Raw genomic sequence first — 12779 nt, forward strand, 5'->3', positions numbered from 1 at the left:
TCCCTGCTGGAGAGCCACATTCAGAGTCTGGTCCAGTCCCGGAAAGTATCCTGTCACAAGTGGGGCACTTTTGTGGTTCTTCTGTGGGGGATTCTGGGTTTGAGGGGACGAGGAAGTGGCTCTGGTTATTTGCTTCTGTACCAGGTCGGGAGGGTAGTTGCGGATGGCCAACTTCACACATCCGTCCACATCAAACCCACCAACAAGCAACAGTACCTCCATTATGACAGCTGCCACCCATTCCACATCAAACGGTCCCTTCCCTACAGCCTAGGTCTTCGTGGCAAACGAATCTGCTCCAGTCCGGAATCCCTGAATCATTACACCAACAACCTGAAAACAGCTTTCGCATCCTGCAACTACCCTCCCGACCTGGTACAGAAGCAAATAACCAGAGCCACTTCCTCGTCCCCTCAAACCCAGAATCCCCCACAGAAGAACCACAAAAGTGCCCCACTTGTGACAGGATACTTTCCGGGACTGGACCAGACTCTGAATGTGGCTCTCCAGCAGGGATACGACTTCCTCAAATCCTGCCCTGAAATGAGATCCATCCTTCATGAAATCCTCCCCACTCCGCCAAGAGTGTCTTTCCGCCGTCCACCTAACCTTCGTAACCTGTTAGTTCATCCCTATGAAATCCCCAAACCACCTTCCCTACCCTCTGGCTCCTATCCTTGTAACCGCCCCCGATGCAAAACCTGTCCCATGCACCCTCCCACCACCACCTACTCCAGTCCTGTAACCCGGAAGGTGTACACGATCAGAGGCAGAGCCACGTGTGAAAGCACCCACGTGATTTACCAACTGACCTGCCTACACTGTGATGCATTCTATGTGGGAATGACCAGCAACAAACTGTCCATTCGCATGAATGGACACAGGCAGACAGTGTTTGTTGGTAATGAGGATCACCCTGTGGCTAAACATGCCTTGGTGCACAGCCAGCACATCTTGGCACAGTGTTACACCGTCCGGGTTATCTGGATACTTCCCACCAACACCAACCTATCCGAACTCCGGAGATGGGAACTTGCCCTTCAGTATATCCTCTCTTCTCGTCATCCGCCAGGCCTCAGTCTCCGCTAATTTCAAGTTGCCGCCACTCATACCTCACCTGTCTTTCAACAACTTCTTTGCCTCTACACTTCTGCCTCGACTGACATCTCTGCCCAAACTCTTTGTCTTTAAATATGTCTGCTTGTGTCTGTATGTGTGGATGGATATGTGCGTGTGTGCGAGTGTATACCTGTCCTTTTTTCCCCCTAAGGTAAGTCTTTCCGCTCCCGGGATTGGAATGACTCCTTACCCTCTCCCTTAAAACCCACTTCCTTTCGTCTTCCCCTCTCCTTCCCTCTTTCCTGATGAGGCAACAGTTTGTTGCGAAAGCTTGAATTTTGTGTGTATGTTTGTGTTTGTTTGTGTGTCTATCGAGCTGCCAGCGCTTTTGTTCGGTAAGTCACCTCATCTTTGTTTTTATATATAATATGTTACATTTATTTACTTGTGGGGTCCACTGCCAGTTGCTGTACACTCTGTAGATCTTTTGGCATTGCAGTCTTCCTATAGATAACAGTATCATCAAGTCGTAGCCTCATGAAGCTGCCATCATTAATATATACTGTAAACAGTAATGACTCATAACATTCCTTGGGGTATTCAAGAAATTCCCTTTACTTCCATCAGTTTCATCCCGTTACAAACAAGTTCAATGTGACATCCTGAATTAGTGACAAATGGCCAACACTCAGCAAGTTCATATTTTGTTCACCAAACAACAGTGAGGAATTGTACAGCATGGCTTCTGAAAGTCAAGGAATAGGGAATTGGCCAGGGCAATATTGTCTGTGGCACCGTGGATGAAAAGAATGAACTTAGATTAGATTAGATTAGATTAGATTAATACTAGTTCCATGGATCATGAATACGATATTTCGTAATGATGTGGAACGAGTCGAATTTTCCAATACATGACATAATTAGGTTAATTTAACAACATACTTAAGTTAATATAACAACTTTATTTTTTTGTGTTTTTTGTTTTTCTTTATTTTTTTTTATTTTTTTATTCTTTTTAAATATTTTTGGTTTTTTTTCTTTTATTTTCTTAATTTATATCTAAAAATTCCTCTATAGAGTAGAAGGAGTTGTCATTCAGAAATTCTTTTAATTTCTTCTTAAATACTTGTTGGTTATCTGTCAGACTTTTGATACTATTTGGTAAGTGACCAAAGACTTTAGTGCCAGTATAATTCACCCCTTTCTGTGCCAAAGTTAGATTTAATCTTGAATAGTGAAGATCGTCCTTTCTCCTAGTATTGTAGTTATGCACACTGCTATTACATTTGAATTGGGTTTGGTTGTTAATAACAAATTTCATAAGAGAGTATATATACTGAGAAGCTACTGTGAATATCCCTAGATCCTTAAATAAATGTCTGCAGGATGATCTTGGGTGGACTCCAGCTATTATTCTGATTACACGCTTTTGTGCAATAAATACTTTATTCCTCAGTGATGAATTACCCCAAAATATGATTCCATATGAAAGCAATGAGTGAAAATAGGCGTAGTAAGCTAATTTACTAAGATGTTTATCACCAAAATTTGCAATGACCCTTATTGCATAAGCAGCTGAACTCAAACGTTTCAGCAGATCATCAATGTGTTTCTTCCAATTTAATCTCTCATCAGTGGACATACCTAAAAGTTTGGAATATTCTACCTTAGCTATATGCTTCTGATTAAGGTCTATATTTATTAATGGCGTCATACCATTCACTGTACGGAACTGTATGTACTGTGTCTTATCAAAATTCAGTGAGAGTCCGTTTACAAGGAACCACTTAGTAATTTTCTGAAAGACAGTATTGACAATTTCCTCAGTTAATTCTTGTTTCTCAGGTGTGATTACTATACTTGTATCATCAGCGAAGAGAACTAACTTTGCCTCTTCATGAATATAGAATGGCAAGTCATTAATATATAATAAGAACAACAAAGGACCCAAGACTGACCCTTGTGGAACCCCATTCTTGATAGTTCCCCAGTTTGAGGAATGTGCTGATCTTTGCATGTTACGAGAACTACTTATTTCAACTTTCTGCACTCTTCCAGTTAGGTACAAATTAAACCATTTGTGCACTGTCCCACTCATGCCACAATACTTGAGCTTGTCTAGCAGAATTTCATGATTTACACAATCAAAAGCCTTTGAGAGATCACAAAAAATCCCAATGGGTGGTGTTCGGTTATTCAGATCATTCAAAATTTGACTGGTGAAAGCATATATGGCATTTTCTGTTGAAAAACCTTTCTGGAAACCAAACTGACATTTTGTTAGTACTTCATTTTTACAGATTTCCTCACAGTGCTGCAATGGATGTTTCAATCTGGCTAAGAGCTTCTTGTGATGAATTTGGATCAGAATGATCTATGTTCTGTAACACTGAATACAAAAGCACAGATAGGTCAACTAAATCTATCTGCTCTCTTTTCTTAAGCCTGCTGTAAAATTCCTTGAGAAGAGCAGCTTTTGAGATGGTGGTCATACCCAGTTTCGGAGGCCAGATATTTACCGACTAGAAGAAACAACTTCATAGCTGCAGTGTCTCTCCTCATAGTTCTCTCATCGGCTGCTTTACATACCATAAAAAATTTAACACTTTCCAGGTCTACGGGAGTTAATTAATGTAATTTTAGAATTGGTTAAAGAATCTTCATTGTGTCAAATTTGTTTGACAGGATATGTGCTCACCAGTGAGTGGTTACATCCAATACTGACCAAAATTATATAGAGAACAGAATTTCAAAAGTCCATAATATATGGAAGTTGTTTCAATATTGCAAAGTCACCGACAGTAAAATACGTCTATAAATATCATTATAGAATGAGATTTTCACTCTGCAGCGGAGTGTGCGCTGATATGAAACTTCCAGGCACATTAAAACTGTGTGCCCGACTGAGACTCGAACTCGGGACCTTTGCTTTCGCGGGCAAGTGCTCTACCATCTGAGCTACCGAAGGACGACTCACGCCCGGTCCTCACAGCTTTACTTCTGCCAGTATCTCGTCTCCTACGTTCCAAACTTTGCAGAAGCTCTCCTGTGAACCTTGCAGAACTAGCACTCCTGAAAGAAAGGATACTGCGGAGACACGGCTTAGCCACAGCCTGTGGGATGTTTCCAGAATGAGATTTTCACTCTGCAGCGGAGTGTGCGCTGATATGAAACTTCCTGGCAGATTAAAACTGTGTGCCCGACCGTGACTCGAACTCGGGACCTTTGCCTGTCTCCGCAGTATCCTTTCTTTCAGGATTGCTAGTTCTGCAAGGTTCCCAGGAGAGCTTCTGCAAAGTTTGGAACGTAGGAGACAAGATACTGGCAGAAGTAAAGCTGTGAGGACCGGGCGTGAGTCGTGCTTCGGTAGCTCAGATGGTAGAGCACTTGCCCGCGAAAGGCAAAGGTCCTGAGTTCGAGTCTCGGTCGAGCACACAGTTTTAATCTACCAGGAAGTTTCATATCAGCACACACTCCGCTGCAGAGTGAAAATCTCATTCTGGAAACATCCCACAGGCTGTGGCTAAGCCGTGTCTCCGCAGTATCCTTTCTTTCAGGAGTGCTAGTTCTGCAAGGTTCACAGGAGAGCTTCTGCAAAGTTTGGAACGTAGGAGACGAGATACTGGCAGAGGTAAAGCTGTGAGGACCGGGCGTGAGTCGTGCTTCGGTAGCTCAGATGCTAGAGCACTTGCCCGCGAAAGGCAAAGGTCCTGAGTTCGAGTCTCGGTCGGGCACACAGTTTTAATCTGCCAGGAAGTTTCAATATCATTATAAATAATTAAGAAGTAAAGGTAACAACTTGGCAAGCACATGAACAAGAATGAAAACTTTGCTAACTTCCAGACGAATGCTTCTTCAAGCTAGAGTGCACACAAACATGCACACTGCCAGAACTTTCCATGCCAAAAGTGTATTAAAATAGATTTTATTTCTATGAAATATTGATGTTTTCAATATATCAATGCATTGTTGTCATGTCTTCTTATGGAAAGTAAGCACCCTGACAGATGGCTGTCGTGCTGCCAGTTTTCAATTGTGACACACAAAAGTCTGCTTGTGGTACTGAAGTTGTCTGTAGAGCTGGAACAATTCTGAGGCCTTTATAACAACAAAAACAATCAATATTTGACAAAGTAATTTAATTGGATAGATAAAAAAATGTACTCACCAAGTGGCAGCAGAAAACACACACACACAGCCGCGCGCGCGTGCACACATCCACACACACAAAAGAAAGTTATAATTAGGCAAGCTTTCAGAACCAGTGGCTCCTCCTTCAGGCAGACGGGTTGAAGAGGGAGGAAGAGGGGTGAAGGAAAAGATCAGGAGAGGTCTAGGAAAAGGGGCAGATTTTGGGAAAGTCACCCAGAACGGCAGGTCGGGGGACACTTACCAGAATTCTATTGTTTTTTATAAATTTGCATATAACTATTTACGGTTCACTACACTGCAGGACTTTCTCCCAATCGTCTATTGCTTATTCAGAAATTTGACAGCTATTCTCTTTCCCACCCTCCACTTATTTTGTTTATTTGTAATTCTTTTATGTTTTTGTGCGTTTGTTTTTCACCAAACCGCTCTGATCGACTTTTACTGCTATCTCCTGCGTCACTTTAACTGCCAACCTAATTAGTTTACATTTTCTCCTATGACTTTGTCTTTCTGTTTTCCCAGTTTTTAAAATTTTGTCTGTTTTCATATCATATAGAGCACCTCTCTCATTACTTATTGTCTGTTGTCACAGTTTTCGTATGAATTTTTCTGATTTTTCCAAATTTTTTCCTTGCTTTTCTTCTGTTTTTCTAGATTATATCCTCACTCTGTTTATCTTTTTTGTTATTCCCACAATTTCTAGCCCTTCAAACTGTCCTCTCTAGCCATGATGAATCCCATCTCATATTACATCTGTTCTTTTCAAAAGCGTGCTTTTGCACTGTCAAAACTAAGTCCCACGTTTTGTTTCTTGAAACCTGCTTGTCCCTTAGAGTTACTCCAAAAGGGCTAACATTGAAAGTTCCTGTTTCTGGATGTAATCCCTCTCTACACCAGGTTCTTTTACAGTTTCAAATGCAGCCCTCTCTTGCTGTTACCCGGCTAATCTGTGACGTGTATGCCTTGTCCGCCAATTTCCACTTTACCAGACTTCTTTCCTTCTACAAAATCCTGCAGTTATCTGCCCCTCATGTTTCCTTGGTTGATATCATCCACCAAGCCTAATTCAAACTGTGACAATATGCCAGATTTCACCACAAAAAGCTATTCGACCTTCTCCTAAACTACGTGAAAAAATGTGTTTCCCTTCCTGTCCCTCTGCTGCTCCCTAAATAGCCACACCATCGACCACCACTCCTCTCCTACAAACTGAGCTTGGCCAACCTCCTTAACATCCAACAGCCTTCGCTACTGCCTCTCAGACCAAGAATAACCCATAATCACAAGAACCAATCAAAACAGTACAGTGTCCTCAGCCTCTTTGTAACGTGCCGGGCTGTATCCTTGTATTAGTGCCACTTAAAGTTCACGTCACAACCGAATGTATTGGAAACATTTCCTCACCCAGTAGATAGTGCGCAGTGTTACCGACCTACCTTGCTTTGCTTATTCAATATTGTCTTCCCGGTAGCTGCGTCCGTCTCACCTAAATCACACTGAAATTAAGAAGCCAGGATCCTAGATTAAGTTTTCCAAAATCAAAATTCAAGACCATATTCATTGTTGAACATTTATGACAACCACAGTGCGATTTATTTGCTGTCAGTCACACACACAATATTCATGTGACCAGGCCTCTTACACTTAATCGTCACATTAGGTAGGTCAAAAACTTCCAGTCTTTAACAATGTTCAAAATTACGCTTTTTTGGTACCGACCAGAAAATTTAACCAACTTGCCGCACTTTTGCTCCATGAGAATCTGACCGAGAACTAACTGAGAACCGCACCAGCTCGGACCTTATATAGACGAGTGCTTGAATATTTGACTATTTCTGTTCATATATTATAGTTTATAATTTCCCAGGGTTAAAATGATCCTTTCTAATTGGTTTTGAAGTTAACTATTGGGTTTTATTACTTAAATAACATGAGTGAGCTGTATCAATTTAAATACGAGGAACTAACTTATGCATCCGCAGTGGGAATTCCCGATTTTTAACCGTGGCAGCCCTCTTCAACAATAATTTTTACTTATTCAAATTTACTTAATTCTTAATTAATGCACTTACAAAGTTGAGACTGGAGTCATTTTATGTAGAAAAATAAAGGTAGCAAAAGTATCAAAACAGGTCTCGGAATTATTTAGTAGTTTGGTCACAATTGACACTGAAAGTCATACAGGCTACAGATTTCAAGTCTTAATATCTATTTAACTAATAGATTTTAGGTTAATTTAAACACTTTGCTGGAATCAGTAAAATTTAGGCTTTCTTTTGGATGCAGTCTTATAGCTGAATTCGATCTATTAGCTCACTCAAATTTTACTTAATATGTATTGCACAATATATGTCATTGTTCATAACTTTTAATAGGATGCATTTCCAATAAAACTAATTAGCTCATTACTTTCTGAATAGAATGTACTGAAATAATAGATTTTACTAGGGGAATTTTATTTAAACTATCTCTGAATTCTGTACTATGAGGCTGAAGGCCACAGAATCTGTAGTCGGAATCTGAGTAGTGAAAATGAAAAAAAATAAAAGTTCATTGCTTAACTAAGTTACTGAATGACTGTAAAACCAAAACAGGATAGCAGTGGGCAACTGTGCTTCGTTACATCTTGTCTAAAGCACTCTCCCTTGCATTTGATAATACTGCTTTGGTGATGGACATACTTTCCTTCATTTGTAATGTCAACTGGTAATATCACTTTGCAACCCAATCCCAAAACCTTCCCAACAGAAAACCTGAAATTGGACCCTGCCTTGAACAGTTCTGACCATAGTACCAACTTGATCTACCACCACTACCTCAAAATTATCGCGTATAAGCCTTCCAAGAATTCCTCACATCCAGCAGTGCTTCACAGCACTTCCACAGGTCCCTTCAACATTACCCTAACTTGTCCTCTGCAGAACTCCAGGCCCTACATTCCCTAAAAGCTGATGACTCCATCATTATCTTTCCAGTAGACAAAGGAACTACCACTGTGGTACTTGACCGTAAGGAGGATGTTAGCGAAGGTCTACCATCCATCTGACGCCTCTACATACAGCAGCTGCCATTAACATCCCGTGCCTGTGATCCAAACTGATCTCCAGTCCCTCTGTAAGTCCGCTCACAAGGACTAACAAGTCAATCCGTAAAACTTCTCACCCCACCAGAACAACGCACCCCAACCTTTTATCTTCTTTCTAAGATCCACAGATCCAACCAACCTGGTCGTCATAATTGCTGGCTTCAGAGCACCCACTGAACATATATCTGCCTTAGTTGATCATCACCTGCAAACCATAGTACAAAGACTTCGTTCCTATATCAAAGATACCAATCAGTTCCTAGATCTTCTGAAATCCATGCCTGTCTCAGTTCCGCCACACACCTTGCTTGTCACTATCGATGTCATCTCCCTCTATATCGACATCCCCCACATACATGATCTGTCTGCTGCTGAACATGTCCTCGGCCAGTGCGCACATGATTCCAAACCATGGTATCCTTTTGACTCACCTTAATCAACTTTATACTTACCAACTACTACTTCACATTTGAGGTTATGTAAACACTGTTTGGCATTTTACATCGGCATGACTACCACCAGATTATCAGTTATGATGAATGGGCATAGGCAGAGGGTGTACACAGGCAACACACAATATCCTGTTACAGAGCATGCTGTACAACATGACAGTCATGACCTCGGTGCCTGTTTCACCACACACCATCTGGATTCTTCTCCCAGACACCAGTTTCTTAGAACTCCACAGGTGGGGACAGCATCTCCTTGGCTCTCGCCATCCACCTGTCCTTAATTTATATTAATTCCTTCTGTCTCAGCATGTCTTCAAAGTAACTACTCTTTTCTTCACTCCGTTTTAGTTTTCCACATCTTTCATTGTCTTACCCATCTATTTTTCACCCCCCCCCCCTCCCCCTCACCGCCCTCTCCCTTCCAGCTCTGTTATGTGCGATGCACTTAGCTTTTCACTCTTATTAACCATGCACAATGTTTAAGCAGTAATCCCTGTCTTCCATATTACCCTGTCTTCTACCTTTAACCTCTCAAGTTTTCAAAGCTTCTCCAATGCAACAATCAACCTTTCCTTCACATCCCATCCAGTAAGTCTCCCCTGCCCCGCATTTCTCCGTGAGTTTCCCAAAATCTTAACTTTTTCCTAGAGCTCTCCAGTCCTTTTCCTTCACCCCTCTTCCTTCCCCTTCAATCCTTCTGCCTGAAGAAGAAGCCACTGGCTCTGAAAGCTTCCCTAATTATAACTTTCTTTTGTGTGTGTGTGTGTGTGTGTGTGTGTGTGTGTGTGTGTTCTGCCACCGCTTGGTGAGTAGATTTTTTACCCATCCAATTAAATTATTTTGTCAAACTCTGAGGCTTTGCCATAGAGGCATATATAAAATCACATTAGCTAATCAGTGTGGTTGGTGTGTGAAGCAGCCATGCCTAGCCCACTGTTGGGGCTGTTCTTTTGCTGTTAGACCTCTTTTGTGTGTCCTAATGAAGTATTAGGCTGATGAGCAGATGTGAGGACATGGAATCCACCATTTTAATTATCATTACTGTTATTATTATTATTATTATTATTATTATTATTATTTCAGTGCAATTGAAGGCTTTCAAGTCAAAAAATTCCATCCAAAAGTGGCAAAGGAAGCAAGTAACTTCGAAATAGAAGAAGGAATGTTGCACATTGTCTTCACTGCAGAGACACACAATTTCCCTACAGGTGTTGCACCATTCAGGTAATGATTTCGTGTCTCAGTAGTAATACTCCCAGTACAGCAACAAACTCAATGCTACTGATGTGTTCTTGATACTCTACAGTGGGGCAACAACGGGCACCGGGGGCAGGATAAGAGATGTACACGCTGTCGGAAGAGGCGGCCATTATATTGCGGGAACTGCCGGCTACTCTGTTGGAAATCTATTGATTCCTGGTGAGCACTTATTTAATTTTCTATTACATAATCAGTGCTGCATAATGCAGATAAAAATAGATTTCCTGTCTTTCAGTTGTAGTGTTACTACAAACATTTTTCGGTTGTGGAATGTGTGAGAATGGATTCTTCTGAAACTGTCAGTGTCTCAGCTTGTAATATATATGAGTCTTATATCAGCATCTACATCTACATGATTATTCTGCAATGCACAATTAAGTGCCTGACCGAGGGTTCATTGAACCACTTTAAAGCTATTTTTCTGCCATTCCACTCTTGAACAACATGTGGGGAAAAAAGAACACTTAAAACTTTCCTTGTGAGCTCTGATTGCTTTTATTGTATTACAATGATCATTTCTCTCTATGTAGGTGGGCACCAACAAAATATTTTCACACTTTGGAAAGAAAGCTGGTGATTGAAGTTTTTAGAGAATATGCTGGCGCAACAAGAAATGTCTTTTGTTTTAACAATTGCCACCTTAAATTGTGTATCATATCCGTGGCACTCTCTCCCCTATTTCACAATAATACAAATTGATAAGTGGTTTTGAAAGACTTGACTGTCATTTTCTGGACTTCAAAAATTTTCACTACAAAATGTGTTCATTGTGAGTTATACCCTCATGCCAAATTGTAATATTCTTGGATAAAATGTAACACATTATTCAAAGGTTTGTCAGAAATAATTTACAATCAAAAAGCACTTTGTGCACATGACCACGTCTGTATAGGTAACGCCCACAAGTGATCATTACAGTTTAAACATCAAAACATACAGTGAAATGCACATCAGCACATTTGTTTATGTTAGTTTGTCTTGTTCTATTCATTGATGAACATGTCATGATAAATTAAACAGATGTGCTGATGAACATTTTACTGTATATCATGATTTTTAAGACTTAACAGTTGTTTGTAAAGTGTTAGATATATGGACAAGATCATGTGCACAAGGTGCTTTCTGATTGTGACTGCTTTATATCTGACAAATATTTATATAACAATATAATGAAAAGGATAGCTGCTATTCACCATATAGTGGAGATAGTGTGTTGCAGAAAGGTGCCACAAAAAGACTGTCGCAAGATTACCTTTTGGCCAGCAAGTACTTTGTCAAACTTTGACAACACACACACACACACACACACACACACACACACACACACACACACACAAGCCTATTATGGGAGAGGCAACCAGCTGGGGGGTAAGGAGGAGGCTGGAGTGGGAAGGGAGAGGGATAGCAAGGTAGGGGTGGGGGACGGTGAAGTGCTGCTGGGAGCAGGCAGCTAAGTGCAGTTGGGAGGTTAGACGGAGGGCAGGGGAGAGAAGGGGGGAAGGGTAGTGAAAAAGGAGAGTAGAGCTTCCACCTGCACAATTCAGGAAAGCTGGTGTTGGTGGGAAGGATCCAGGTGGCACAGGTTGTGAAGCAGTCATTGAAATGAAGGACGGCATGCTCAGCAACAGGGTGGTCCAGTTGTTTCTTGGACACAGTTTGTCGGTGGCCATTCATGCGGGCAGACAGCTTGTTGGTTGTCATGCCCATGTAGAATACAGCACAGTGGTTGCAACTGAGCTTGTAGGTCACATGACTGGTTTCCAAGGTAGCCCTGCCGTTGATGGGATAGGTGATGTTTATGACCGGACTGGAGTAGGTGGTGGTGGGAGGATGTATGGAACAGGTCTTGCATCTACGTCTATTACAGGGATATGAGCCATGATGCAAGGGGCTGGGAGCAGGAGTTGTGTAGGGATGGACAAGAATATTGTGTAGGTTCGATGGGTGACGGAATACCACTGTGGGAGAGGTGGGAAGGATAGTGGGTAGGACATTTCTCATTTCAGGGCACGGCGACAGGTGCTGAAAATCCTGGCGGAGAATGTAATTCAGTTACTCCAGTCCTGGGTTGTACTGAGTCATGAGAGGAGTGCTTCTATGTGGCCGGATGGTGGGACTTTGGGAGGTATTGGGTGACTGGAAAGATAAGGCTCAGGAGATCTGTTTTTGTACAGGGTTGTGAGGGTAATTACGATCTGTAAAGGCCTCAATGAGACCCTCATTATATTTTGAGAGTGAGTGCTCATCACTACAGATGAGACGGCCACAGGTGGCTAGGCTTTATGAAAGGGACTCCTTGGTATGGAATGGATGGCAGCTGTCGAAGTGGAGGTATTGCTGGTGGCTCGTAGGTTTGATATGGACAGAGGTACTGATGTAGCCATCTTTGAGGTGGAGCCAACCTGGAAAAAGGTGGCTTAATGGGTTGAGTAGGAATAGGTGAAACAAATGTGGGGGAAGGTGGTGAGGTACTGAAGGAATGTGGACAGGTGTCCTCACCCTCGATCCAGATCACGAAGACGTCATCACTGAATCTGAACCGGTGAGGGGTTTGGGATTCTGGTTGTTTAGGAAGGATTCCTCTAGATGGCCCATGAAAAGTCGGCATAGAATAGCACATGCAGATGCCCATAGCTGTACCTTGGATTTGTTTGTAAGTAATGTCTTCAAAGGAGAAGTAATTGTGGGTGAGAGTATAGTTAGTTATAATGACTAGGAGGGAGATGGTTGGTTTACAATCCAGTGGACATTGGGAAAAGTACTGTTTAAAG

At 41.7% G+C, this 12779-nt stretch overlaps 1 protein-coding gene across 1 annotated transcript in view; it reads left to right on the forward strand.

The window, feature by feature from the left end:
- The window catches only part of LOC126412116 (phosphoribosylformylglycinamidine synthase), a 223331-nt gene that overhangs the window by 62168 nt on the left and 148384 nt on the right, over positions 1-12779 (forward strand). The window contains exons 7-8 of the mRNA XM_050081551.1: positions 9832-9972; positions 10055-10167. Coding sequence (XP_049937508.1) covers positions 9832-9972; positions 10055-10167 — 254 coding nt within the window. The remainder of the gene's footprint in view (positions 1-9831; positions 9973-10054; positions 10168-12779) is intronic.

Source organism: Schistocerca serialis, chromosome 7 (genome assembly GCF_023864345.2).
Source record: "Schistocerca serialis cubense isolate TAMUIC-IGC-003099 chromosome 7, iqSchSeri2.2, whole genome shotgun sequence".
In the NCBI taxonomy this organism is placed as follows: domain Eukaryota; kingdom Metazoa; phylum Arthropoda; class Insecta; order Orthoptera; family Acrididae; genus Schistocerca; species Schistocerca serialis.